Source organism: Orcinus orca, chromosome 8 (assembly GCF_937001465.1).
Source record: "Orcinus orca chromosome 8, mOrcOrc1.1, whole genome shotgun sequence".
NCBI lineage: Eukaryota > Metazoa > Chordata > Mammalia > Artiodactyla > Delphinidae > Orcinus > Orcinus orca.
Window position 1 is genome coordinate 49,530,645 of NC_064566.1, and position 27,572 is coordinate 49,558,216.

The 27,572-nt window shown below is 54.0% G+C and overlaps 2 protein-coding genes across 18 annotated transcripts; one reads left to right on the top strand and one right to left on the bottom strand.

Annotated features, from left to right (window-relative positions):
- Positions 1-374: 374 nt before the first annotated feature.
- RHOG (ras homolog family member G) lies at positions 375-13,009 on the top strand. 3 transcript variants are annotated; one of them, XM_012536742.3, is made up of 2 exons: positions 375-713; positions 11,768-13,009. In XM_012536742.3, exon 2 carries the CDS (start codon positions 11,836-11,838, stop codon positions 12,409-12,411), a length of 576 nt encoding a protein of 191 aa, XP_012392196.1. In that variant the 5' UTR covers positions 375-713; positions 11,768-11,835; the 3' UTR covers positions 12,412-13,009. The 3 variants fall into 3 exon arrangements, with proteins under 3 accessions (XP_012392196.1, XP_004279779.1, XP_012392197.1); XM_004279731.3 differs by lacking the exon at positions 375-713 and adding an exon at positions 996-1,125; XM_012536743.3 differs by lacking the exon at positions 375-713 and adding an exon at positions 3,863-8,287.
- On the bottom strand, positions 1,655-27,572 carry PGAP2 (post-GPI attachment to proteins 2). 15 transcript variants are annotated; one of them, XR_007478896.1, is made up of 8 exons: positions 27,197-27,538; positions 26,934-27,020; positions 24,409-24,583; positions 15,868-16,120; positions 15,627-15,721; positions 5,968-6,022; positions 5,408-5,532; positions 1,655-1,780 (listed from the first exon to the last, which is right to left on the bottom strand). XR_007478896.1 is itself a non-coding variant. In XM_049713882.1 (8 exons), exons 1-8 carry the CDS (start codon positions 27,439-27,441, stop codon positions 14,265-14,267), a joined length of 1,185 nt encoding a protein of 394 aa, XP_049569839.1. In that variant the 5' UTR covers positions 27,442-27,535; the 3' UTR covers positions 13,668-14,264. The 15 variants fall into 15 exon arrangements, 11 of the variants coding, with proteins under 11 accessions (XP_049569839.1, XP_049569838.1, XP_033261475.1 ...); XR_007478895.1 differs by having other exon boundaries at positions 15,615-15,721; XM_049713882.1 differs by lacking the exons at positions 1,655-1,780; positions 5,408-5,532; positions 5,968-6,022 and adding exons at positions 13,668-14,361; positions 14,553-14,676; positions 14,890-14,998 and having other exon boundaries at positions 27,197-27,535.

The following is a 27,572-nucleotide window of genomic DNA, read 5'->3' on the forward strand; positions in this document are numbered from 1 at the left end:
GGATGAAGGGGAAGTTACTCTATTTTGCCAAAGACAGAATGGAGGTTCAGAAAGGTTGGACTATTTATTCTCGGAGTTGTTCTTCCTCTTTATCTGGAAAGCCTCTTGGAGACAGGGAGCCTTTCGTTAATGCCTGTTCTCCTCCACAGCATCTAGCTCTGCACGCAGCTCTGCACGTGGTAGGCACTCAGAAAGTTTGTGATGAACGAAGGATATCCTTTCTCAAGTCAGAGCTCCACGCGCAAGGCCAGGGAGCAGAAGCACCAGAGGGCGCCCACGAGTCCGCCCACCCGCCGGTCCCCAGAGCCCCGGCAAGATTCAGGACTGGGTGCGGCCCTTCTGTCCCAAGCAGTTGAGCGCCCCAGCGAGAAGAGGGTGCGAGGGGAGCCCCACGTCCTGGCTCCGCCCCACCCCCTCCCCAGAGCCCAGGCGCGCGGAGCCGCCGGGTGCGGAACAACGACACGACATCCTGTTTTTGGGGCCCGCGGCTCCGCCTGCGCCTCTGCTGATCTTGTCTTTCCCCGGGTGCTGACGCCAGCTCTCCTTCCCCCAGTCTCCGCACCCTTCCCAGGGGTCTGGGGCCTTCCCACTGCTGAATCACCGCCACCCCGCACTCCCCCGGGGCTCGGGGCAGAGGTGGGGACTGCCCCGCCGGACCTATTCTGGCCAACCCCCAGCCTGGGCCATCGCTCGATCCCTGGGCTTGACTGAAGGTACCAGGCCTAGGGGCGCCTGTTCACAGCATCTTACCGCAGGGGTTGGTGGGGGCGAGATAGGGGGAGGGGGGACAAAAGCCAAGCGCCTAGGCTAGGGCCTCTGCTGGGGTGGAGGTGGCAAGAAGGGGACTGGGAAGACTGACCTTAAGGGCCTCAGAGGTAAAGGGCTGGGGTGGGGGAGCCCAGTACCCGGCCCGGGACCCACCCGGTGGGGGCGACCAGGGCGGGGGGGTGAACCGGCCGGCGGACTTCCTTGTCGAGCCCCGCCCCACCCCGCCCCCGCGCCCTGCCCCGCCCCGCCGGCCGGCCCGCCCCCCCCACTTCCTCCGGCCTCCTGCTCTCACTTCCTTCTCCAGCCCCGACCCGCTGCCGCCGCCCCCCAGCTCCCCCGCGGCGGGGAGGGCACCAGGTGAGGCCTGGCTCCGGCCGGCAGGCTGGGGGTCCGTGGGAGGGGAGCCCGCCCGGCCCTGGACTGGACGCGGCCGCGGGCCCGGGAAGTTTGGCTGCCGGAGGCCGCGGCGGGAGGTGCTCGGCTCGCTTCAAGTTGGGCGGGCGCGGCCGGCCGGCCGGGCGGGGCGGGGACGGGCCACTGCAAGCCGGCGGCGGTTCGGGGACTGTGGGTTCCTGTACCAAGGGCGGCGGTACCGGCCCCCGGGAGCCGCGAGGAACTCCTGAGGTTGGAGGGTCTCCCGCTCCGAGAGAAAAGTCTCTGAGTGGAAGAGCTTAGGGCTGGGAGATGGGACTCAGAGGTGGGGTGCCCCCAGGAGTTGCAGGGGGCTGTTACGAAGTGTGTTGAGAGGAAGGGGCCTCTGGGCTAGAGAAGGCGCTCCCGCTGCTTTGGCAGTTGTGACACTTGTGAGGTAGAGAGAGAGGCTGTCTGTTGCCTCTGAAGCCCGAGGCTGCGGAGAAAGAGCTCCTTCCCTGGAAGATCGAAGCTGGTCCAGACCCACAGCCGCAGCCTGCAACCTAAGGGTCCTCTGCGCTCAGGCGGAGGGTGGGGGAGCCCCCCGACCCCAATCCTTCTCTCTTTATGTCTGTTTTTCTGAGGCCCAACTTCTCCATCCCTGGAACAGAGCAACAGGTATTTTAATGAGCAGACATCGGCTGTGCCTCGCTGCTTAGTGCCTGGCTTTGTCTTTGCTGGGTAAACTGAGGAAGGAAGGGACCTGGTCTTGCCCTGTGACTAGAGGTGAAAGGACTCTTATTCAGAGGTACTGATAGTCCTTGAGGAGATGGCATCAGGAGAGCAGGACTTGAGGAGAGCAGGACTGGTTTCAGGAGATGGAGAGAACAGGGCTTCTGGGAGGCAGCACGAGGCTCTAGCCTTGGAAGATGATCAGGAGCCATCTCCTGGTCTTGCCCCCCCCCGCCCCCTTTATTAGTCCCTGAATTCTACATGTTCTCATTCTGTCTTCCTCCATTCCTTCTTCAGATTCCATCAGACTTCAGACACGAACCCTCCGTCACTCTCTTCTTGCGTTCTCTTCAGTCCCTTCTCCCCCCCACAGTCATGCCTGGGCCCTGACCTCTCACCTACCCTGCTTCTCTGTCCATCTCTGTCCTCTCCCAGTGGCCTTCCCCCTCCCTTCCGTGCCCAGCTTCTGGCTCCTGCACACACATCCACCCTCTGTTTCTTCTATCTCCCCTCATTCCTCTGGATCCCTCTCTTCTCCTTTCCTTTCTGCCACTTATCTCCAGCTTTGGGGAGCCTTTTCAGACCTCCCTAGTTCAGAGAGGCAGGCTGCAGCCTCCCCTTGGTAGAGGTGATGAAAGGGCTGGAAAACCGCTGTGTATGTGTATGTGCATGCAAGTGTCTGCATGTCCACATCTTTATCTTTTGGAGACAAAATAACTGCCCTCAGCCTTGTGAGGGCCCAGAGCAGGGGAAGCCAGCAGAATGAAGGGAACCTGCAGTGGGTGAGGTTGTGGTTAGGTAGGAGGAAGCAGTCTGTAGCAGTCAGGGTATCAGGGTAGAGTGACACAGGAATAGGTCTGGTGAGAGAGGCCGTGGGAAATCAAAATCCCCCAGACCCTTGGGTGCTTGATCAAGAGGCCAGGCCTGGAAGCTGGGGGACAGCCTAAAGGTCCCTGACTCCAGTGCTCACTGGTTCCAGCACCACCTTGTGGGGACAATGGAACCAGGTCAACTAGGTGTGATGGAAGGAAAGGGAGGGGTAAAGGCAGGATTCTGGAGGGAAGACTATAGCTGGTCTAAGTTCAGTCTTAACTGTGGTAGTTCCAATTCAGGAAAAAAAGAAGGGTATGAGGCAAAGGTGTCTGCCCCCTCTTTCCTGCTGCCTTCCAAGGCCTGCGCAGGCCAGATTCCCATGTGCCCAGGGCTGCATCAAGGCCTTGGTGACCAGGAAGCTCTCTGGAGTTCTGCTTACCCCTCTGCCTTCACACATCCTTAACATGCCCCCCTCACCTAGGACCCTATTCCCTCTCTTTCGGGAATTTCTTCCAAGTCTAACTGTATTCCAGCCTGGCTCTATAAGCTCTTGCTGTTCCCATTCTAGAGCTCCTTCTTTAAGCCTTTGGGATGCATGCTGAGAGATCCTGTTTCTCTCTACCTCCTCAAGTCTACTCTATTCATTTCTGTCCACTAGAAGAAAAGAGAAGTGGAGGGGAGCAAGTGCTATTTTTTATGGGATTCCCAAGCACAGCTAGATTTAAGGACTATCCCTGTTCCCCATTCTGCCCTCTTTCCTTCTCACCATTGTCCCTCTCCCATGGATTGTCCCTTCCTCCACACTCCTGTCTCTGCTACTCTGATTCTGGGAGGTACAGGGGAGTTTGGCCCCAGCAGGAAATCCCAGGGACCTACATAAAAATCCCAGCTCAGGGAAGGATATGTATGCAAGGCACTTTCCCAGCATCAGGGCTCAGTAAAAAACCACCCAGGAGTCCTGACTCCCCACCTGCCAAACCAGTACTTATTTTAGATAACTGAGCAACCCACAGGACTCTGAGAGTGAAGACAGGATGGATGAGACGGGTTCTCCCAGGCAAGATGTGGCCCCACTGGAGGTTTGAGCTAATTGCATGAAATTCACTGCTGGAAAAATATAACCAGGGTGGGAGGAATCTAAGTGGGGAAATATTTTGTGGGGGGATGAGGGTGGGGGATATGTGTCTGCTATATCCCTCAAGGGAGGCTGCCCTTGAGGTCTTGGCTAAAGAAATATGGTCAAGGTCTTGACATGAACAGAAGTGGCTGATACAAGATTGTCACAGATCCTGGTTGAGAATACGGAGAGTTGTTTCTGGCAAGATACTAAGGCAGTTGAGGTGGCTGGTGTGAGCTTTTAGGGGGTAATAAGCAGGAAGATTTGAGAGGTTGTGGCTGTAGCGAGACAGTTGAGAAGATATAAGAATGAGGGTAGCAGGGCAACTGTGAAGAAGATGTGGTCCCCGACTGAAGACCCCTCTCCATACAGAGTATAGACCCATTAGTGGTGAGGCTTGTAGGGTTCTTTGAGGAGGGAAACCAAAGACAAAGCCTGGGCCGCCTCCCCAGAACAGATCGGTTTTCCTGTCCAGGGTCCAGCTTCCTCTTTTGTCCTCATGTCATGGGGGGAGGGCATCTCCCCAGGAGCTGAGCCTAGAGGAGGCTCTCCTCGGCTAGTTCAGGGTGGCTGTCTGTCCAGTAATGTCAGTTCTAAATCATGGGTGCCCCGGCATGGGCTAGGCATGAGGCCCTGGAAGCAAAACGGGCTCAGACGCCAACCTGGCCCCTTTGGCCCATTTCCTGAAGGGATAAACCATGGTAGGGTCATCCTGAATGAGGTCAGAGAGATGGGCCCATTCCCAGGCTGGAGATCAGGAGACCCAGGTCCTTGTCCTGGATTTGCTCGCAACCCTCTGTATAACCCTAGTCAGCTTTGTCTCTTGTGGCTCAGCTTCAAGATTAAGAAGTTGCCTATCAATAGTTCCAAAGAGTATACAGAATACTGATGGCTCTGACTCTCTTTCCCTCAAGAGGCTCCTCATAGCTGTGCCCCTGACTCTGGACCCAGCCTTGAACAGGTCTAAGTATCTGTCTGGGACAAGTACTGTGGCCCCTTTCCCCAAAGCACAAGAGAAGAGGGCAGAGAGTGTCAAGGATTTTGCCAGGGCTCAGCAATGTGGGGGGGTACCCGGTGCCCTGCTCCAGCTCTGCCCCAACTGACAGTGGAAAATAGATGCCGGAGTTTCCTCCCTGATGTTTTTTTCCCTTGTGGAAACCCCCTCAGATCTGGGGCGGGGTTCAAGGGACTGGGCAGCCCTGGGTCTCTCTGTGGGTGTTTTCAGGTGGGGGAGGCAGGATTGGGAGGATGGCACTTCTGTACAGCCTCGTGCGAAGTGAGCAAAGGCAAAGGAAGTGCCACTTCACGGGCCTTTCATGGGGCCCCAGGACTACTGAGCTGCTGTTAGGTGGGGAGGAGGAAGGCAGAAGGAAGCAAGTGTTGGGCCTTCCTCTGTGCTGCCTGGTGGGGGAGGGGCAGCCTCCTTAGCTCCCCCAGCCAGAGCTGCCCTAACCCTGGGACTTACTGTGTGTGGAGCATCCCAGGTGCTGGGACACTGAGAGAAGGAAGGGAACTGGGACTGAGTGAAAGGGTCCCAGCCTCCCACAGCCCTCCCAGCTATAGCTGTCTTGTTTCCTCCTCCTCTCCAGTCCCTAGTGGGTAAAGTCAACTCACTCCGTCTCTTACCCTATCCATGGAGTGCAGGATCCTCTGCAGGGGCTGAAGGGTGGAGAATGGCAAGAGGTGGAGAATTCTCCAGTGTGAATTTTTTTTTAAGGCTGGGAACTAGGCTGTCTTGGGTTCTGCCCCTGCTAATGAGAGAAGGGGAAGAAAAAGAGAGACTCAGCCCTTGGCCTGGTCCCAGCCCCACGCTGACCTCATGTCTCCCCCAGCCTCCTCCTCCTAGCCCAGCTGCAGCCCCTTTGAGCCTCTTCGTACCATCTCTCCTCCACTCCTCCCTTCAAAACAAACAGACAGACTGGCAGAGCTTCTGAAGCTGTTTCTAACACTAACCATGACCATGACCCTGACCCTGACCCTGGCCTCGTCCTTGACCAATCCTGGTCTTCAGATATCCCCAGTCCTTAGCCTCATCAGGACCACTTTTCCTACGCATCTTCCTCATCACCACTGGGCTAGAGCTATGCCTGCTCCACCCCTCTCACCCTTCCAGTTGAGGACAAGACAATCTAGCCAATGTGTTCATTACTCTGAATTGTACTCCTCAGGGGGAGGAAGTTAGTTACCTTTGTCTGATGTCTCCTGGGCATGGAGGCTCTTCCTTGTTCCCAGAGTCAAAATCTGAATTGATGAGGGAGGAGATGTGTGTCAGTCTGCAGCTTTTGCTCAGCTCTCTGCTGGGCTTCTGGAAGTAAGCAGGACAGATTTCCCTCCTCATGAGGCATCCTGTTAAGTTCAGCACAGTGAACCATAATAACAGTGCTGGGGAAGGTAGGGCAGAAGAAGGGGTGGCTGTGGTGTCCTGGAGAAGCTGGGGAATGGAGCTGGGCCCTAAAGGACTGGGAGGCTGTGGGGTAGGGTGAGGGGGTGGGGGCAGGAAGCAGAATTCCAGGAAGAGGAGCTCCCATGTGCAAAGACATGAAGGACAGATTGTGTTCATTCAGCTTTTTACTGACAGCCACTGTGTGCTGTGCTCAGCCTGGGGAGACAGATCAGCCGGGACCTTGCCCTCTAGGTCCTCCCAGTCTAGTGACAAGAGATAAGATTCAGATCAGCTTCCACGTGACTAAGATAATGCACTTGTGAGAAAATGGGACCAGACCATGGATGGGATAAGTCATTTGTGACTTGGGTGATTTACAAAACTTCCCTGAAGGAGGTGGCAATGATGCTTGGCTCTGGAGGACCAATTGGGGGATCCTTTGAGGCAACTGGAGTCTTCTGGGCTGCTGGGTGGGGGGTTGAAGGATGGAAATGGAGGAGAAATACTGGATTCCCACCGGGACAGTGAATATGGCTGCTTGATGTGTTTTGGGAAAGAGAATGTAGAGGCTGCTTGTAGAGAGGATCAGGGTGATGTGGCCAGAGCTTAGGATCAGAATACCCAGAGTGATAGATTACAGTCAGAATGAGTTTCAGCGAGGGCTGCAAAAGGGGATCCCCCGTGTCAGGGAGGCAGATTAGAAGGCTGTAGTAAGTTCCTATTGCCTCCACACTCCCCCATCTCTTCGGGCCTATTCCTCCCCTCCTCCACTCCCAGTTGGGACACTTCCCCTGCTATTATGGCCACAGAGATCTGGCAATCAGGAGATCTGGCAATCAGGCAATCCACTGCTTCCTTTTCCTCCCCCATTCTGGGCCTGCCTGGGCCACACCCAAGACCAGGCCCCACTGGGTACAAGCTGGGCTCTGGGGACTACACTCAGGGTGAGCCCCATGGGCTGTGCTCCCTGCGGGAGCCAGGTCCAGCTGCTACTGGGAGGAAAGATTTTCCTATCCCAGTCAAAGCTTTTGGCTGCTATTGCTGTCCAAAAAGATTCAGCATTGCAGTTTTGACTGGGGGGGTATCAGCCCAGTTCTGAGCTTCTGACCTGTCTATCCAGATCTCAGTAACACAGACAGAAGCAAGCAGGTCAGAAGTTCTATACTTAGCTTTTCTGTAGGGGAGTCGAGAAGCTCAAGCTTCAGTATTGCTTGGGGTTGGGGGGGCATCCACAAGCTAAGGAACTTATGTATGACTACTGGAGAAGGAGAGTCACACAGAGCCAAAGAAGGATTTAAAGGGTGGCCATACTGTGGAAGTTCAAAGAAAGGAGAATTCAGTAGCCTCGTGGGACCATGAGACTTAAGCTAGGCTTTGAGTCAGGAAGATTTGAGAGGGGAGAAGGAATGGCAGCAGAGAGAACAACAAGAGTAAAAGTTCAGAGGCCAGAATGATCCTGGCTTGTTTACACAGGACAATATAGACCCCTCTGGAGCAGGGAACTCACATTGCCGAGTACCTGCTTTATATATATACATTGTGCATTAACTCACTTCATCCGTTTAACAACCTTATAAGGTTGGTACTATTACCTAGCTCATCGTGGCAGAACTAGGATTTAAACCCAGGTCTATCTGACTCCAAAACCCCTGCCAGATTATGAAGAATTCTGAATGCCAAGATGAAGGACCAGGCATGATCTGAATTAAGCTGGGAATCGAAAGCCAGAACAAGTCATTGTAATATGGTTAATACTATACCAATCTGCAAATATTATTTATTTACTAAACAAAAGTTCTTTTCTTTAAAAAAAAAAAAAAAAAGTGACTTGGTGAATAAGCCACAGTCGATCCCCAACCCCAGGCAAGCCACTCTCCTTGTGTGGCCTCCTGCAGCGTTGACCGTCCCTTTTTCCTGCGTGGTACAGGCTAGACCCTACCTTTTAGCATGTGCCCTCCTTAAATGAGCTGTGGGAACTTACTTGACCCAGTTCAGGCCATAGGATTTCAGAGAAAAGAGTTGTCCTGGGAGAGAGGATAAGGGTCTGAACTAGACCTGAAGAGGGAGAATTGGGCTGCCGCCACCACTCAGACACCTGCGTACTCAATGATTCCTGCCTCTTGGTATGAAAGACTTTGCTTTTGCCACCTTCTCTGTGCACCCCACTTCTGAATTTAGAAAGCACATTCATTCCTGTGCTCAGGATCCTCACTGCTGTCCTTTGAGACAGGGAGGGCAAGTTTTATCATGCCTGTTGTACAGTTGAAGAAACTGAGGTTCCAGGAAGGGAAGTGACTTACTTGCTCAAGGTCACAAAGTCAGCTGTTAAGGGGTAACTTGGAGGCTCTGTGACACATTGAGGAAAACATAGGACTTTGGATTGCAAAACTGGGGTCCGTGTTAAAAAACTGGCATCTGTGTTAGCTCCCGTGCTGACTAGCTATGTGATGTTGGGTTATTTTAACTGCTCTGGGTTTGTTTCCTTACCTGTAAATAGGAATAGTACCAATGAGTTGTTATAAGGATCAAAACAATGTAATATGATCTATATTGTGATCTATAAAGGGTTGTACCTTGTGAGGGCTTTTAATCAAGTGGCAGAGTGGGCAGGTGAACCCAGGAGGTCAGATTCAGGTGCCGGTGCTCTTGGCCCTATACTATACCGCCTCTGCCCTGCTTGTTTCTGGACACTACCTCACTCGTGATCCTTTTCCGGTGGTGTCAGTCCCTGTTCCCTTGCCAGCCCGGAAACTTCCCTCTCCCTCCTCGCTCCTTTGAGGGCCGATTTACTGATTGCTGGTTGATAACCCCTCCCTAGAAAGCTGCCTGGAGCCAGCTGTACTTTCAGTCTCTTGGGCCTTGTGACTGCCGGCCAGAGTTCCCTCCTCGCCTTCCTGCCTGGGCCAGCCCAGTGCTGGGCTTGAGGGGGAAGAGTTCCCCGTCACACTGCCATGCCCACTCCCTTGCTTTGTGTGGAACTGAGGATTTACAGGCCTAGGAGTTGTGCTTTCGAGATGCTGGGGTCTCCTGGAAAATCCAGTGGACACAAGTAATGGCACCAATACCGACCACCCCAAGATGCTGTCTCTTCTCCCCCAAGGAAGAAGCCACAGAATCCTGAGATGAATGTGGCCTGACTTGACCCCACATGCTGAGGTCTTAACGCATTTGCTTGACTGATCAGCCCTCCCACCCCCATCCCGTGCTCCTGCGGGCCTTTCCTATCCCCATCGTCCTATCTCCTGCTCTCAGATTCCTTAATGTCTCACCTCATCCACTTAGTACCCTTGCACAGGCTTTTTTCTCTCCAGTTCATGGGTTGGGAAACTGAGTCTCAGAGAGGGTAAGTGCCTCATGCTTGGTTACAGTGAGTCAGCAGCAGAGCAGAGCTGGGGCTAGGACTTAGGTTAGTTCTCTTGACTCCCAATCCCAAATTCTCTACTGCCCTAGAGGGTCCTTATTTTCTTCCTGGATCCATACCCCAAGGCTCTGTATCCTCTCTCCTGAGGTTGAACACACACACTTACTCATGCAAATAAGGTGGAAATATTTTTAATGTGAACCAGAGAGGCAACCTCATAGAATGAACTCATTTCCCTCCCAGCTGGTCCCAGGGGAAGCTGGGGCCTGGGAGGGAGCTGGGACCAAGCCCTGGATCCTCTGCAGGTTCCACACCATGGAGTTCCTTTTCCACTTCCCAGTGGCGGATTCTCCCTCCCTCTCCCAACGTGATTTTTGAGGCTTTGGAACCAGTGGTTGAGAGGTCAGGCTGGGAGGTAAGAGGTTGTCAGACCAGGGTGCAGTCTTGCTGTGTATAAAGTGAAATGGAGAAAATGGGCCAGTGGTGAAGGTGCTGGGGTGGAGCGGGGGATACTTAAGAGCTCTGGGTGTGTCTGAAACAGGACTATCCCCTTCCAGGGAGCAGGGGCCTGGTCGTGAGAGAGTAGCAGGGAAAGGAAGTCACATACTAGCTAGAAAAAGTCCCCCATGGCTGAGAGGAAGTAGCCAATTAGAGGAGGACCCCTGCCACAGCAGTATAAATAATCACAGGGTTTCCGGAAGCTCTGTTCTTTTCCACAACTCAGAAGAGCAGTTCCTCACCTGAAGGCCCTGTGAGCTGCCCAGGTGACCAGGGTGATGGCTGGAGCTAGGACTCCTCTGAAACTCACCCCACTGATAATTACAGCAGCTTATTTATTTGGCACTTCCTGTGTGCCACGCCTCATGCCAAACACTTTCTACATGTTAGCTCATTTCATACTCTGACCAACTCTAACCCAATAGGCAAGATTATCCCCATCTTACAGATGAGAAAATTTGAGGCTCAGGAAACTTAAATGTGTTGCCCGAGATCATACATGACTAGTTGGTGGAGCTGTGATTAGAATCCCTGACCAGTCTGATTCCAGCATGTCTTCTCAGTGATAGTGCTTTAATGGCACTGTGTTCTCTACCCAAGAGTCTGGAAGCCCCTCAAGTTCTTCAGAGGCACAGCCCATGGTCTCAGGAAAGGGACAGAAGATTAAGGGGGAAAATCAAGTTTTTGTCTTACTCTTCTGTTCATCCCTTCTGGCTGGGCTTGGAGGATCTGCCTCACCCTACCTTGAGAGAAGATGCAGACATCTGGGAGCCACAGCCTCTGCCTCATTCATCATTACACACACAGATTCCAGACCGAATTCCAGCCCTGGCTCGGTCTCCAGTGTTCTCCTACACTGAGTTGCCAGCCTGGGTATGTGTGGCCAGATAGGGTTTCCCATGCTTCCAAGAATGATGGGGTAAGCTCTCCCTCCTTTTCCCCATCCCCAGGGTACCCTGGATTGAGACAGGGCAACTGTCTAGAGAATTGTGCCCCTACTCAGCAGGTTTCTCATTGCACCTTTTGGTTTGCGTTCAGTAGCCAAGATGTCAGGTTTGGAGTTGAAGCATCAGTGCACTAGGCAGGGTGGGCCCTGAGTTGGGAGAGGCTCCGCCCATGGCTGCAACTCAGAGTGACCTGGGACAGCTGCCTTGTGCTAGAAGCCCTCTCCAGTCTACTTGGTGGGAGGGGTCCATATCTGACAGAGGATCTGGTAGATCCCTACAAATGCGCACCCTCCTTTTGCGTCTATACTTCCTGGAGGAAAAATAAAAGTAGCTAATACTTATTGAATGCTTATTATGACCAGGCACTGTTCTAAATGCTTTACGTGAGTTAACTCATATAATCCTCACAACAACCCAATGAAGTAGGTATTATTTTATCCCCATTTTACAGATTAGAAAAATGAAACATAGAGAGGTTAAGTAATTTGTTTAGGGTCATACATCTAGGAGATAGGAGAACCAGATTTTGACCTTTGTCAGTCTGGCATCAGAACGTATGTGCTTTGCATAATATATTACACCTTAGTGCCAGCCTCTTTATCCCTGAGCATCTTTGTGTGGTCTCAGGGCCTCTCTCCCATTTCGTGTCTGTCTCTCTGAGGTCTGTCTTGATGGGATTGCAGGATGGTGTTCAGGTTAAAAGAACTGGAGCTGGTTTCCCTCTGTATGCCCCCATCCTTTCTTCCCAGTGGATACAGGCCTCCCTAACCAAGAGTATCCCTCTCATCTGTCCATAGGTCACTGCATCCAGAGGGGCCCGGAAGGGGAAGGAGGCATAGCCTCCACCACAGCAGCTGCACCCGCCATGCAGAGCATCAAGTGTGTGGTGGTAGGCGATGGGGCTGTGGGCAAGACGTGCCTGCTCATCTGCTACACAACCAACGCCTTTCCCAAGGAGTACATCCCCACAGTGTTCGACAATTATAGCGCCCAGAGTGCCGTTGACGGGCGCACAGTGAACCTGAACCTGTGGGACACAGCGGGCCAGGAGGAGTACGACCGCCTCCGCACACTCTCCTACCCTCAGACCAACGTGTTTGTCATCTGTTTCTCCATTGCCAGTCCGCCCTCCTATGAGAATGTGCGGCACAAGTGGCATCCAGAGGTGTGCCACCACTGCCCCGACGTGCCCATCCTCCTGGTGGGCACCAAGAAGGACCTGAGAGCCCAGCCTGACACCCTACGGCGCCTGAAGGAGCAGGGCCAGGCACCCATCACACCGCAGCAGGGCCAGGCGCTGGCCAAGCAGATCCATGCTGTGCGCTACCTCGAGTGCTCAGCCCTGCAGCAGGACGGCGTCAAGGAAGTGTTTGCTGAGGCTGTCCGGGCCGTGCTCAACCCCACGCCCGTCAAACGTGGGCGGTCCTGCATCCTCTTGTGACCCTGGCACTCAGCTTGGAGGCTGCCCCTGCCCCGCCACCAGTTGTGCCTTTGTGCCTTGGCGCCTTGTCTGCCCCCAGCTGTGCCTTAAGGACTAATTCTGGCACCCCTTGCCAAGGGGGCTCCCTGAATGCCTTTTTCTCCTTGAGGAGGCCCACGGAGAAAGGGGCTTTGGGCCCTGCCCCACTCTGCTTGGGAACACCAGGTATGCTCAAGAGCTCACCCAGGCCAAGGCCGGACCCCTCCCCAAGAAGCCAACCCAGTGCCTCCTCCCCACTTTCCCCTACTGACCAGTTGATCCAGCTTTCCACACAGATGTTGCTGCCTATTGTGGTGCCTTCTCTCAGGTTAGGAGCTCTCAGCCATCCCTAACCTCTCCCTCGCTGCTCTTCAAATTGCCCCCCACCCCCCAAGATGCTCTCTCCCCTCCCCAGAGAAGGAGCCACAGACTCCTAAGAAGATGAATGTGCCCTAACCTACCCCCATGTGCCCAGGCTGTACGCATCCGCTGACTGACTCAGCCCCACCCCCACCCCCTCTGGGCTCCTGGGGGCCCCTCCTACCCCCATCAGCATCAATAAAACCTCCTGTCTCCAGTGGCGCTGGCTCCTCCCTGTGTGCTGGGCATGGGGGGTTGGGCAGGGGCCGGGCATGGGCTAGGGCTCCCCAGAGACTGGGAGCCTTTTGTTTCCTACAAGAGGGGACAGGGGACAATAGGCTTCATTGTGGTCCCCCCACCCCCCAATTTCCCTAACAAAGCTCTGGGCTCCCTTGGAGGGGCCAGTCTTGTTCTGGGGCCCAGCCACATATTCTGTAGTAGACTGGGATGCAAAGCATGAGGAAAAACTTCCTGATCTAGGACTCAGAAAGGGAGAGGTTGAGAGCCATCAGCCTGCAGGTGGGTGCTCTCACAGTCGTGCATCTGAGAGCTGTCCCCTTATACCCTCAAGGGGACAAATCTTTACTGTCAGAGTTGGGGCTGGAACTCAGGCCATCGCCTCAACCCAAGACTCTCCCAGGTAGCCCAGCTTCCAGACCTGGAGTCATCACAGGGATAGCTCAGTCACTCCTGCTCATCAAATCAAGGCTTGGACCAGCCTTGGGAGACTCCAGGCCTAAGGGGGTGGGGGGGGGAAACGCCACATGGAATCATACCCTACCATGGACTTATTCCCTCCATCCTGGAGCCTGTCCCTCCCCTCAGTTCCATTAAAGAGACAAGCCCCCGAACAAGCAAGCCTAGCCCAGACTGTTGGCAAAAAAAAAAAAATTTATTTTCCTTTGAAATAAAATGTACAACCAAAAGAGCACAGGGCCTAAGGCAGTAGGGAGGATGGGGGGACACCAGAGAGCCCGTTTTGGGGTAGGAATCTGTGCCTCTGTCCCCTCTACCTGGCACCTTTTGCCAAGGAGGAAGAGTCTGTAAACCAGAGATTCCAGAAGGGAAGGGAAATACATGCTGTGCCAGTGCTTTTTCTGTATCCTTTGGGTACAGAACACCACCTCCACAGGGAGAAGCACAGACTGGCAGAGCCCTCGGAAACCATATAGCCTCCCACCCCTCACCCCCATCATCCACACGGACACGAGGAGGCTCACATAGGGAAGGGCATACACCATATCAGAGGGGAAGTCGGGTCTGGGACACCTGGGCATACTCAGCAGGGGAATGTGGTCACAGGCCTGAATGTGCAGAGTAGATCATTAGACGCATGGGTCAAGTGAATGACCCCATGGGGAGAAATGGCTGCGGTTTTCTGGTAGCAGCCACTGCTCAGTGGTCCCTGACCTCAGCGAGAGGTGGCTATGTAAAGGCCAAGAACCAGATGGTGGTTATGAACCTCAGGACTTCTTTTAGCACCAGATGGTGGAGCTCTCCTGCCAGCTCAGCTTCTTGGGGCTTCTCAGGTACGGGTGATGCTGCTTGAAGGAGCCTGTGCCTTCACGTGGGCTGGGGGAAAGGAGGAGCCAGTAGGGCCGGGGAAAGCCTTGTCCTGTGCCTTTCTTCCCTTCTTCCCCTCTACCCCAGCTTCAGTAGGGCTCAGAGAGGACGCAGGGGGTAAGGGAAGGCCAGAGTGGTATCCTGTCCTAGTTTCTCTGGGCAGTGGGCCTCCTCGCCAGCAGGAGAGAAGGGTTTAGAACCGTTTTTCCTCAGGCTGGGAGGTAATGAGCAGCTCCTTGTTCCCGAAGTCCCACCAGGCCGTCATGTGGAACGCCATGTTGGTTAGGACAACAGTATACTCCAGGATGGCAAAAATGGTGTATACTGTGGGAAGGACACAAGGAACAGGGCGTGATAAGCCTCCTTCCCTACCCCCCAGGGGCCTCTTGATAGATCGCCACCACTGCATCACTACGCAAAGAACACAATGGCAGGCAGTCCCCAAGACCACTGCCACTGCCATACTGCACATTACAGAAAACATCCCAACTGTCCCTTAGCCACTGTGACCACCTATGGATCCTCGCCTGGCCTCACCTCCAGCCTCACAATACATGTTGTGCCGAAAGTACGCAGCCAGCGCCGTGAAGAAGGAGACGAAGTTGATGATGAAGAGCCGCTGTTTCCAGTTGTAGGACTTGCGCTCCTAGGGGATGGGCTGTCTGATCACTCTGCAGCTTGTTAGATATGTGCGGACAGCCTCCCCTCTTGGCCCCAACTCCTAAGGGCTGTTGTCTTGCCTCCTTTGGTCATGGAAGGGGGCAGAGGCAGGGGCAGCAGGAATGATGGGCATTTCATACCCCTGCATTTGGTGTAATGAGGCCAAGGTACAGTGGGGTCCCTGTCCCTCCCATTTCAGGGGGACAGAGTATGAAAGTTACTTGGAGTTACCCACCAACCCAACACCTCCAGATGCTGTGGGGAGAAGAAAAGTACGGGGTGTGGGGGGGCAGGGCCGGGGGGAGGCACCAGAGTTATTACAGACCACAGACCCCTGACGCAGTGTTCCCGCTGCAGCCTGGGTGCTGCCCCTCATTCTACTCCCATTTGGAGGCACTACCTCTTCTATTCTCCATTTTCCCATGCTACCCAAACACAGCCCCAGATTCTGATCAATCACCCTCCACTTGTCCCCAAGCCCAGCCCCAGCCCCAGTTTGCAAAAGAACTCCATTTCCCACCTCACCATTACCCGCATCCTGAGGACGAGTGTCCTTGATTTTCCTCTGGGCCGCCTGCAGCCCCACTAGGAGTAGACCGTACCTCTTGACTTACTGTGTGCTTCTTGGTCAGCCGCCAGAGAATGCAGGTGAGGAGCATGTGACTGAGGGATGAGGCGATGAACACAATGAAAGCGTTTTCATGGATGGCTGGAGGGAGAGAGGAGGGCTGGGAGCATGCACCGCAGGGAGCACCCAGAGCCCTGCGTCGTAAGGTCGGGGGGCGGGGGTGGGGGGCAGGGACATCCCCTCCCGGAACCCCTCCCCGCTCCTCCTTCCCTTGTCTGGGCACCCACTGAAGTCCTCGGAAGAGGAGACATAGGTGAGCACTAGCAGCGCAAGGTTCTCCACGACGTTGAGGCCGAAATTGAGGCGGCAAAGCTGGCGGTAGCTGGGACACGGGGAGGCGCAGCTGAGGTAGTGGTTCCAGTAGGCGAAGGCCACCAAGAAGCGGGGTGCTGAGTGCAGGCCAATGCAGAAGCGCCATACGTAGCGCTGGGGCACCTCTCCGCCGATGGCCGAGCTCACCGACGGCAGGTAATTGGGCACCTAGAGAGTTGTGAACCATCTGGGCACCAGCCCCCTGCCGGCCCCACCCACCTTGAGATCTTCCTCTCTGTGGAATCACCTTGACACTCAGAAGGCTCTGGTCCAGTCCCCTGCCTCCAGGATGTCCTTCTTCAGAGCCCCAGAGCTCTCCAGGGAGACCTCCCCTTCCAGGTCCTTCCAGGTCCCCTTCCAGGTCCCCAGTGTGCCTGGTTCTCATTCCCTAGCCAGCTTGGGGTTTGTGCTGGGGCATAGTGGGACCGCCTCCATCTCCCTACAGGTGGCTGGGAAAGCTATAGGCAGGTTCAGATGCTCTCTGAGCCCACAGCACAGGGCTGTGACCTGGATAAAGTCCTGTGGGAGGGTCCATGAGCCCAGCAACCCAGATTCAGTCCCAAGGACAGAAACGAGTCACAGAGCATCTGAGCTTCCTCGGCACAGCGCTGGATTCACTGCCCAGCTAAGCTGTTCCTGACTGCTCCCAGCTTCCCTTGTTCTTCTGGTCTGGGGTACCAAGGTAGTAGAGGGTGCTGTGAGATCCTAGGGAAGCTGGGCCAGAAGATACATTCACTCTGGTCACGTTTAGGAAAATGGGTGCTCCTAACCTGGGGTAGTCTAAGAAAATGACCCTGTTCTTATGCATCTCTCTCATCCATCTTTCTCAAAGGCTGGAATTCCCTCATTCCTTAAGGAACTGGAGTGTCGTTCTTTAAAGCTGAGGAAGGAGATAATATCACACAGCTGCAAGGACTGATGTTGCTTATTTTGGGGGGTAAGAGAATGGGGGATGGATGAACAGTAGTTTCGATGGGAACAGGAAGGTCAGGAATAGGAAGAGGATCTCTTAGACTCAGGGGCCTAGAGCAGTATGTCTCAAACTTTAATATGCATACGAGTCACCTGGAATTGTGTGAGAATGCAGAAGGTCTGGAATCTGAGAATCTGCATTTCTAAAAGATTCCATGACTGCAGAATCTACCAGTCTGTTGCCCACACTTTCCGTGGACTTTTTTAGACCTTCAACAAGAGCCAGAGCAGTGCCAGAGCCCAGAAACCCAGAGAGGGAATGACCCTGCTGTGACTATGGCAGGACAAGTCTTCAGAGATGGAGTTCTGGAAGACCCCTTCCTTTCTCCCAGTGGGGATGCTGAATGGGTCTCCAGAGTGGCTGGGAAGGCAGGCAATGATGGAGGAAGCTCACAGGGCAGGGGTGGGCCTGGGACAGGACCAGCCAGGGCCCTCACAAGCCTTCACAGAAACGGAGATGGATTCCCCTCAGCACTGTCAGAGGAAGCTAAGTGCAGAGCTCTCAGAGAGAGGGTGATGCTATCGAGGCCATGGCTTGAGATACCATAGCTTGAGACCAGGCTCAGATATTCACTCTGAGTAATCAGTGAAGGGCAACATGGAGGCTTTGGAGCCACACAAACCTGGGTCTACATTCCAGCTCTGCCTTTATTAGCTGGCTGACCTTTAGCAAGTCACTTCACCTCTCTGAGCTTTGATTTCCTCATTGGCAAAATAGGGATGACGTCACCTACCTTGCAGGGGACGGTGAATTACTAAATATAATGTATGCAAGGCATCTGCAGTGTCTAGCACGCAGTGAGTACAAGCGATGGCTTTCAGAAGACAAACTTTCCTGAAAAGCCTGCAAATTGGCTGTGATCTATGTGGCTACTGAACGTGGCAAGGCCGACTTATGAGTGAAAGGTGGGAATCATATCTTGACTGGACACTTCTGAGACCTCCAAGCCTCCTTACTTGACTTTTCTGCCTCTCTGGGTAGGTCCCCTGAGTAGGATTAGTGGGAGTGTTGCCTCCACTTTCTAGAATATTCATTTTGAAAACTCCTGCCCCAATCTCAGCTACTTTAAAGGGAACAGTACCAACATCTAAGGCTTGGCTGGGAGAGCCGAGAGTATTCAAGGGCCCAGAGCCCTGACTGATGCTGGGAAAGAGGTAAAGGGTAGAGATGGCACGGAGTTAGGGGGATGCCTCAGGAGGATGAGGGTTAGGGCCCTGTGGCTGCCTGTCCCATCCTCACAAGCTCCTCTCAAATTAAGGGTGGGGCAGGATTCTAAGAGCAGGGATTGCCTCCTTCATCACACACACACACACACACACACACACACACACACACACACACACACATACGCTTAATCAGGTACAGATACTCATATACACCCCCGCCATTCCGAATACACAAGTTCCCCACTCACCAACTATGCCAACAACAAGCAACGTGAGGAGATATCAGAGCCCACGTACACAGCTCACCACAAACCTCCCCAAAAGCCCAGAGCTAAGGGTACTGAGAGATGGGAACATAACCTCTTTCCCCAAGAATAGAAACCCTTTGGCCTGGAAGACATGGCTCAGTGGATCTATGGCAGGGCAGTAGATCAGAAATTCACATGGTACAAAGGGAGAGGGTCCCAAAACTTCCTTATCATACAACCTCATGTTTCACCATTAGAGGTTCATTCCTCTGGCCTCAGATAAAAGTACCCTGAAATTATGGATGACTTTTCTTTACACGTTACCACCCCTTCCCCTCCCCACCAACTAGACAAAAACTCCCATTCCTGTCAATCCTACTTGCTACTCTTCTCTGGACTCCATCCCCTCTTCTCTAACCTCATAGTCCCCCATCTTAGCACTGGTATCCCCTGTACCATGAGCTATTGCACTAGCTTCCTTACTGGTCTCCCTACTCTTGCCCTCTGCCGTTGAATCTGTTCTCCACTCAGGAGCCAGAATGGTCTTCTAAAGCTCAAATCTGATCGTGTCCCTTCCCTGCTTAAAATCTTTCCAAAGCTCCCCATTGCCCTCTGGATAAAATCAAAAGCTGTCCGCCTGGCACTCACAAAGGTCCTTCTTCACCCCACAGCAACAATTCCCCGTCCTCCAGGAAGGAAGTCTCCAACATCCAAGCCGGTTTAAGTGCTTCTCCTGGGCCCCGCATCCCTGTGCTCCCTTTTATCACAGAAGGGATCTCATCTCACAGTGTTGTGACTGTCTGTGCCTAGGTCTGTCTCTTGGAGGAATAAGATGCTAAGGGCAAGTCCATGTTCAATTCCATGCCCCTGACACAGAACCTCCACCCCTGGGCCCTCAAGAAAGGCTTGATGGACTGCTCTTGGAGACAAGAACTCTTTCTAGGTTTCTAGCTGGCAAAGCTCTGAGTGGATATAGGTTGTGGGGCCTGAGACTGCCAGAGGAGAAACAAAGATAGAAGAAGCCAGGGCAGGGCTGGGCGTCTTCTCAGGTCAGGCCCCTAGTCTGGGCTAAAGGACCTGTTACTTCTCCTGGCTCCTGGCCTCATCTTACCTCCTCAGTCCTGGCTTCCTTTCCAGTCTGGTCTTTCTTCAGCCCCCTTCTCCCTCTCTCAATCTCTCCTGCTTATTCCCACTCTCTTCCCTTCCCCCAGGCCCCCTCTGCTCCCTTGTACCCTCTACAATCCTCTTCTACTCTTGGAGGACTGTGACTCTACTTTCCCTGAGTCTCTCTCCCCAAATTTCCCCCAGCTCTGACTTTCCCCCCACCATCCTTTTATCCCTCTCCCCTCTCTCTGTCCCTCCACCTTCTCTCCTACTGTCTGATTCCACCCTTATCACCATCTCCTGACCTGGCCCTGACCCAGGTGTTGGGGAGCCTGGCACTCACCCCACAGTCAGTGGCCACTGTGTACTCAAAGTGGAACACCAGGGACCAGATGATGCAGAAGAAGAAGCCAAACACGGGGAAAGTGATGACGCACCAGACCATGGCCGTGAAGCGGAGCCGGAACACGGTCCCATCGGGGTCCAAGGGCTGGGAGGCCGCAGAGAACATCCTGTAGGGAGTGGTGCCCAGGCAGGGCAAGGGACACAACTTGGGGCCTGGTAGGGTTACCTGGGCCTAGGAAAGTGGGGCCTTTTCCAGAGCTGGCTTTTCAGAGTATAGGGAAGAGCCAGAGTATAAAGAGTAGGAAGGGCATAAAGGAAAAAGGAAAGCAGTGCAGAAGAGGAGGTACAGAGGGAGATGGGGCAGGAACAGCAGAGAGACAGGGTCAGCTCATAGGAATCCGTTTGGCACACTGGTCCTATAGGTTCACCTCTTGAAGAGTATGGAGAATAGAGGCTCCCAGTGGCCTGGATATGGGAGCTCTGATGGCCCACCTCATTCCCATGACCCTCATACCCACTCAGGAGAAGGGTCAGAGGTGGAAGGGTTATTATTCCCATTGCACAGAAGGGAAGACCAAGGCCCAGAACTAAGCTAGGATCAAACATTAGGACTAAGGCCTCTTGCCACTTGATAGCTTAAGGCTCCAAGTCAAGGTTTACTTCAGGCCAAGTAACCTAGATAAAGGACCTTGGCTCAGACTGACCCAAGCCTTCCCACTGACCCTGTCTGACCACATTCCTGCTCTTCACCCAAGTTAACTAGGAACAGTGGGAGGGCCCCATAACCTATTTCAATGGGACCACAGGCTACCAGCCATCCCACCCCCAGGCTCAGAATGATCCAAGCCTCAGGCCAGCAGTACCCTGACCCCGAGATACCAGAGTCCCTCCAGAGGCCCAGACCTCTATCTCCTTCCTCTCTGAGAAGACCATGTCACCCGATCCAAGATTTTCGGGAACTGAGGGTCATGGGAACCTTCTCCACTCAGGTTGAGTCTCCTGTGCTGGGCCAGACCCAGGAAGGACAGACCCAGACTGAGGCAGCTGGGCTTCTTCTGCTTCTTCTCCCTCTGGGCAGAGAACTCCCTCCCCCACCCCCACTGCGCCGACCACCATGACCCTTCACGCTGGGCTTCCTTCTGGAGGGCAGATTTGTATTAAAAGGCCTAGGACCAAATCTCCCCTGGGGACTCAGACCTCCCTCCATTAAGGGAACCCTAGTCTACTAGTCCAGCTCAGCATTAGGGAATCAGGGTGGGGGTACGCGCACTAAGCAACACTCACACTGGGTGCTGAAGGATCCGGGGCTTGGGTTGAGGGCTCTAGCCAGACTGAGACTGCTCTAAGACTGGAGGGTCCCACCCCCAGTTCCTGAGGGCCTGCCTCCCGCCCACAGAGCCCGGATCTCCACGCCTTCCCCGGGCACACAGCCTTCCCACGACCAACAAGGCCATGTCATAAATCCCAGAACACTCTGCAAAGGTAAGAATGATAGTGGCCAAGGTTGGCCCACAGCAGATCCCTTTGCCAGACATGGCGGTGGGGACCTTTCTGAGGGTTGGGTCCAGGCATGTAGGCAGGTTTCTGGGAAGGGAAAGGGAGAAAGCAGAATAGGATTTAGCCCCTTTCTGTTGGAGCAGGACTGAATATGTTTGTTGGGCCCCATCAGAGAGCTAGCTAATCTTAAACAGTAGATTCGCAGTCCAAAACAGATCTAGACAGGCCTGAATATGAGGTATCAGTGTCCAGCCTGTACCTGTGCAGAAACAGCTAGTGGCAGCTCAGGCTGCATTAACAGAGGTCTAACAGCCAGTAATAGGAATAGAACAGTCCTGATTTGGGCTGTTCTTCCCAGGCCATATGAAGTCCTATGCCCAGATCAGGGCCTAGGAGAGGACAGTGATCAACTGGGCCAAGTCCAGGGCACATGTCTTGTAAGGATTGCCTGAAGGAACTGGAGCTATGCTACCTGAGAAAAGTAAACTCAGGGGACCCTCCTCCCCCGCCATTACTGCCTTCCCATCTCTGCAGGGCTGGCTGGAAGCCAGGTGGAAAAAGTAGCTCCAAGGGTCCCAAAGCAGAGCCAGAGCCAGGACAGAGATTCACCAGAAAGAGGGTGTATGCTCACTATAAGAGCTTGCTGGGCTTCCCTGGTGGCGCAGTGGTTGAGAGTCCGCCTGCCCATGCAGGGGACACGGGTTCATGCCCCGGTCCGGGAAGATCCCACATGCCATGGAGCAGCTGGGCCCGTCAGCCATGGCCTCTGAGCCTGCGCATCCGGAGCCTGTGCTCCGCAACGGGAGAGGCCACAACAGTGAGAGGCCCGTGTACCGCAAAAAAAAAAAAGAAAGAAAGAGCTTGCTAATTGTTAGTTACTAAGTCTCCTCAGAATCAGCTGCCTGGGAAGGAAAGAAGCTCTCCATCACTGGGGATGTGCAAGCAGAGGCAATGTCATCTATTGGCAATTATAGACTAAGGCTACTTCTTTCATTCCTCAGTTGGCCATTCCTGGGATTCTCTGGGTGAAAAATTCAGAGTATATGTGAAAATTCCCAGGTGTATCCATCATAGTAGTCCCAGGGAGTAGGGACAAAATACCACTGGGGTCACTAGGCCTAGTCTTGCCCCAGAGAGGCCAGGTACCCCTCCAGCAGCTACCTATGCCTTAGCTCCCTATCTAGTATGTTGAGAATGGGTTATAAGTATGCTGAGGTTACTGATCCCATTATCATTTGGAGCCAGCCACGAGGACCAGAGCAAACAGCCTACTCCGTCTAACTCCATATGCCATACAAATATTATAATTCTCTGTATGGACTATGACTGCATTATATCCTGCCTTCCTTTTCCCAGGGCTGATGTGTGTGTGTGTGTGTGTGTGTGTGTGTGTGTGTGTGTGTGTGTGTGTGTGTGTGTGTGTGTGTGTGTGTGTGTGTCGGGGGGGGGGAGTCCTATCCATTTATTCAACAAATACTTTTTTTTTCCCCTGGCCGCGCTGTGTGGCATGCGGGACCTTAGTTCCCCGACCAGGGATCAAACCCATGCCCCCTGCAGTGGAAGCACAAAGTCGTAACCACTGGACCACCAGGGAAGTCCCTCAACAAATACATTCTGATTCAGATGCAGTGCCCATCTTCAAGGAGCTCCCAGCCTAGTAGGGAAGAGAGACACAAATATAATGTGATAGAACCATATCAGAGAGAACACCTGGAACTATGGGCACCCAGAGGAGGGAGTGATTAAGCTTGCCCCATGGAGGCTGCAGAAAGCTTTTTGGAGGAGGAGACATATGAGAAGGGTTTTGCAGGATGAAGAGGAGTTGGCCAGGGTAATAGAACATTTGATGCATTATCTAAGGTGAGAACTAGGTCAGGAGAGGCTGTTGGATGGACCCTTTCTGATCTTCCCCCTCTGATCACCTGGTCACCCCCTTTTCTTCCAGTCCTGTTCTTTCTGATAGCTCCCAGCCCTGAGTCTCACCAGGCTGGCTGCCCACAACTCAAGGCCCACATCTACCCACTGACAAATCAAGAAGAGGGAAAACTTGAAGTCATATGAACAAAAGAAGTGGGCCCCCATGCTTGCCAGCCAGATCCCACTCCTGGTTGTACCCCTTTTTCTCAAGCAAATGCTCTTTATAGGAAGGTGGAAGCTCAGCTGATTGGGGGCCTTCTGAGCTCTCTGTGAGGCTAGTTCAAGGGTCCATGTCCAGGCTCTGCCTCTTTCCCACCTAGAGACCCTTGGCTAACTTCCTCTCCTGCCCTGTCTTCCAACTTGACAATCTCCTTTTCCTCTTCCTCCTTCTGCTCCTCCCCTTTCACATTTCCCAAACCACTTTCCTATTTCCTCCACCTGGAGCGCTACACTAACACTGAGAAGGAGGAGGACAGGAATTAGCAACCCTGATAGACATGGGGAAACTGAGGCTCAGCCTCTGAAATTCAGGTAATATACAGAGTCAGTGGATGAACTAGCAGGATAACAAAGGTCCACACAGGTCTCACCCCATTTACACCCATAACATACAGAGAAAGAACTCTCACAACTTTCTTCCTGGCCCAGCACCCTATATCCCTGTCCAAGAGGGTGTATGGCCACCTATGGAACCTCAGAGGTCATGGGACCTACCCCAGAAAACACATGTACACACACATAATCAGGTCCCCAACCAGACAGACACAGATATAGTCTCTCTCACACACATAGCCCACTCAAAGCCATTATAGTCATGTCCCTCACAGTTAACACATGCACATATACATAATCACATTCCCGTAGGGACAGGCACAGCCCACAGTGCCCCACTAAAAAGCCCCAAATGCCCTCTAGCCCAGTTTTTTTCCTCTGTCCCCCAGAAAACCCTGGGGCTGCTGAATCTGCCCCTCTATGAACTAAGGATTGGGTTCGGGGTTCTGGGGCTGCCCAACTTCAGGGACCCTGGCCCTCAATGACCTCCGTTGAAGGTGGAGGGAGACTATTCCTTGGGACCTCAATTTGCAGGCATCCCCCCAGCAGCCCAGTATGTTTGATGGCTAATCCTGTTACAACAGAATCAGGATCCAAAATAGATCTGATTGGGCCTGAACATGAGGTATCAGTGCCCCCCTCCACAAGCCCTACCCCACAGTGTGTGGCCGTAGTCTCCTTGAAGTGGAAGAGCAGGGACCAGAGGACGCAGAAGAGGAAGGCGACAAGTGGACAGCAGACCGTGACCAGGGCCACCAGGGTGAAGCGGAGCCGGACCAGGGTCCCATCCCGATCCAGTGGCAGTGGGACCTCGTACATCTTGTCAGACCTGGGGATGGAGTGGTGTGCTGTCAGGGCCCAAGGTAGTGAGGCTGGGACTCAGTGGTGAAGTTAGCCCTTGTGCTCAGTCCTCAGCTTAGCTATGCTATGGGGTGGAGAGTCTGAGAAGGAAGCCACCTAACCCCTAAACTTGGACAGCTACTGCCCTGGATGAGGAAGATGGACTGAGAATCCCATGAGAACATTCACCCTCAATTTCAGAGGAAAGACAATGAACCAAATCTGTGCTAAGATGAAGCCGGAATAGATTGGGAAAACTTCTTCTCATCCCTAGGCCTGGCTTGACAGGCCTAGTACTACAGGAGCCGGTTGAACTAGTCTCTCTTGTTTCAGGAACCAATCCTAAAACCTCCCAGTGAACAGAATGGCCCATCTCCTCCCCCAGGCCTTGGAACCTCCATGTTTCAGGGCCTCCTATCAGCTCTCACTGCTTCACCCACCGGCCCGGGGTGCTTCTGCACCTTCAATCCCTTCCCAGCTCTGTGTGCTCTGTGTGCCTGTACCGCAGTCCACAGCAGCAAGGACTCCATGGAAGCCAGCAGAACCTCAAACCCCTGTCTGTCCCCACCTGCTGCCTCACGTGCTCTGAGGGTGAAAGGCTTTGCAAAATCAGGCCTGGTGCTAGCCTGGGCTTGCTGTTTGCTAGAGAGAGCTGCCTGGTCAGCTTCTGGAGGCTTCCCAGTGCCCAGGGGCCTGTCCGCTCCCCTCTGGAGACTAGGTAAGGGCTCCTGAGGACTGGGCTCCTCCCCACTGCACTCCCCCACTCAGATGAGGATATGAGGTCATGTACTATACTACTAGCCAAGTATATACCAGCAATCCTAGCCCGGACCCCCTCAGTGTATAGAAGGGGAAGTTGAGGCCAAGAGAGGGGCAGGACCCTGCTCAGGGTCACATAGCAAATAGAAGGAAGAGCCAGCAGTGGGCAGATGTGGGGCTCACAGTGTCACAAACTGCAGCTCTCACCTTCCTTGACCCTTTGCTCTCTGGGCCAGAGCTCTGGGCAGAGAGGTCAGGTTACGTCAGGTTAGGAGGGAAAAGTGAAGGGGTACCTGTCCATAGGAGGAAAAAAACTAAAAAACCAAATCTTATATAAATGAGTCAGTCAGCCCCGTTCCCATTTTAAAGACAGAGGAACCAAGACACAGAGAGAGGAAGGTCTTTCCTCAAAGCCATATGCTGAACCTGAGGGAAAGCCATCCTCAGAATTTAGGCTTCTAGTTGCCAAACTAGGGCTGGCTCCGGATACATAAAGAACCTGCCCTTCTGGACTCCAGGACCTTTCCTGGAGATCAAGTCCTAGCTCTTCCTGGCCCCGCCCTCAGGACGCTCTCCTAGTCCCGCCCTCAGGAAGAACCCTGACCTCCAGGAGGCTGGCCTCATGGCATCTGGAACAAGCCAGGTGGATATGCCTCTCAACCATCTTCCTCCACCCACCTCTCTGCCAGGCTCCATCAGGCAGCCTGCCCCAACTGCTCAACCTCCTTCCTCCTTCTGCGGGCCTGGGGTTTCCCAGGAGCGGTGGAAGTGGCTCTGGTGGCCCTCCCAAATCAAGCACATTCCTACAGTCCTTGGATCATCCCCAAAGACCTTCCCCACCCAGCCCAAACCCAGATTCTGTGGTTGCAATGGTACTAGTCCCCCCTTCCAACATCCCTTCCTGAAGCCAGCTGCTCTGGATCCCTCAGGAATCACTGGGACCCCCAAACCAAAGACCAGATCCTCAGGGAATGACTAGGCAGTGCCCAAGGCAGGGGTTGATAAGGTTTGAGGAACAGTCTGTTCCACTTGTTGGAGGTATGCCTAACCTCCCTTTTAGCTGTGTGACCTTGGGCAAGTCACCTAACCACTCTGGGCCTGTTTTCACAGTTGTACAACACGGGGATCTTGTGGTTTGGATGACTAATAAGGCCATACCAACTAGGTCATTCTGCTCTCCCAGGCTTCAGGACAGGGAGCTCACTATCTGAAGGGCAGCTGTCCAGCCCCAGTCAACTCTAACTTCCACACAGGTACCACTTAACTGAAAACTGCTTTCTTAGGAGTATCCCTACCTTATTTCCAAAGATCCTCAAAGATCTTCTCAGCCTCCAGTCCAAATCCACACTTACTGGGCGCCTTCTGAGTACTAGGCACCCTGCTTAGCACTAGATATACATTGTTTCTTTTAATTCTCACTACAACTCTATGAGGTAGGCGCTAGCTATAGCCTGTATATTTCCATTTTACAGAAGAGGCAAGTGAGGCTCAGGGAGGTTAACATTTGCTCAAGGTCACAGGCTAACAGCTGGCAGAGTTGGGATTTGAAACTAATCTAAAGGGTTGCAGGTCCCCGGCACCTCTCTCCTGGGGCACCTAAGGAAGAATCTGGACCAGGAGTGCCGGCGGGGTGAAGAAGGGAGAGCTCACTCTGGAACATCGGGCCCCTGTCAGGGAGCAGAGGGGAAAGGGGTCAGCTACCCCAGCGGGCACAGCAGCAGGTCCTGGACAGACACCAGGATCCCCACAGCCCGGGGCCGGGCCCCGCGGAGGCCAGACCGCGTGGCCGAGCTCCCCCAAGTGGGGCTGCCCGGCAGTCCAACACACCCATCTCCATACTCACCCAGGCCGTGGCGGCGAGGAGGCCGCGCCGGCGCAGTCCGAGAGCAGGGAGCACCCGGGGGAAGCCCAGGCCGGGCCCGGGGGGCGAGCGGTGGGGGGCGGGTCGGAGCGGGAACGGCGGGGGCGGGGCCGGCGCGCTTGGGGCGGAACTTGGGAAGGAAACAGCACCCAGATCCTCTGCTGGCCCCTCCCCGCTTCTGCGGCCCGGGACCCCGGGCTGTCCCCCTTAATCTGGCGTCCCCTCATGCCATGCCGATCCAGCACTGGTCAGCTCCACTAATTCCAGCTGCATGGGGGCAGCCGGAAGAGCACTGGACACCTGGGTCTGACACGTTGGATCAGCCACCTTGTCACTTACCTCTCGGCTGCGTTCCATC

Coding starts and splice junctions, on each gene's coding strand:
- RHOG (XM_012536742.3), top strand. CDS start 11,836: ATGCAGAGCATCAAGTGTGTGGTGGTAGGCGATGGGGCTGTGGGCAAG.
- PGAP2 (XM_049713881.1), bottom strand. CDS start 27,441: ATGAGGGGACGCCAGATTAAGGGGGACAGCCCGGGGTCCCGGGCCGCA. Junction 16,121..24,408: donor CTACGGCCACACACTGTGGG/GTAGGGCTTGTG, acceptor ACAACTCTCTAG/GTGCCCAATTACCTGCCGTC. Junction 14,362..14,552: donor TCCCAGCCTGAGGAAAAACG/GTTCTAAACCCT, acceptor CCTTTCCCCCAG/CCCACGTGAAGGCACAGGCT.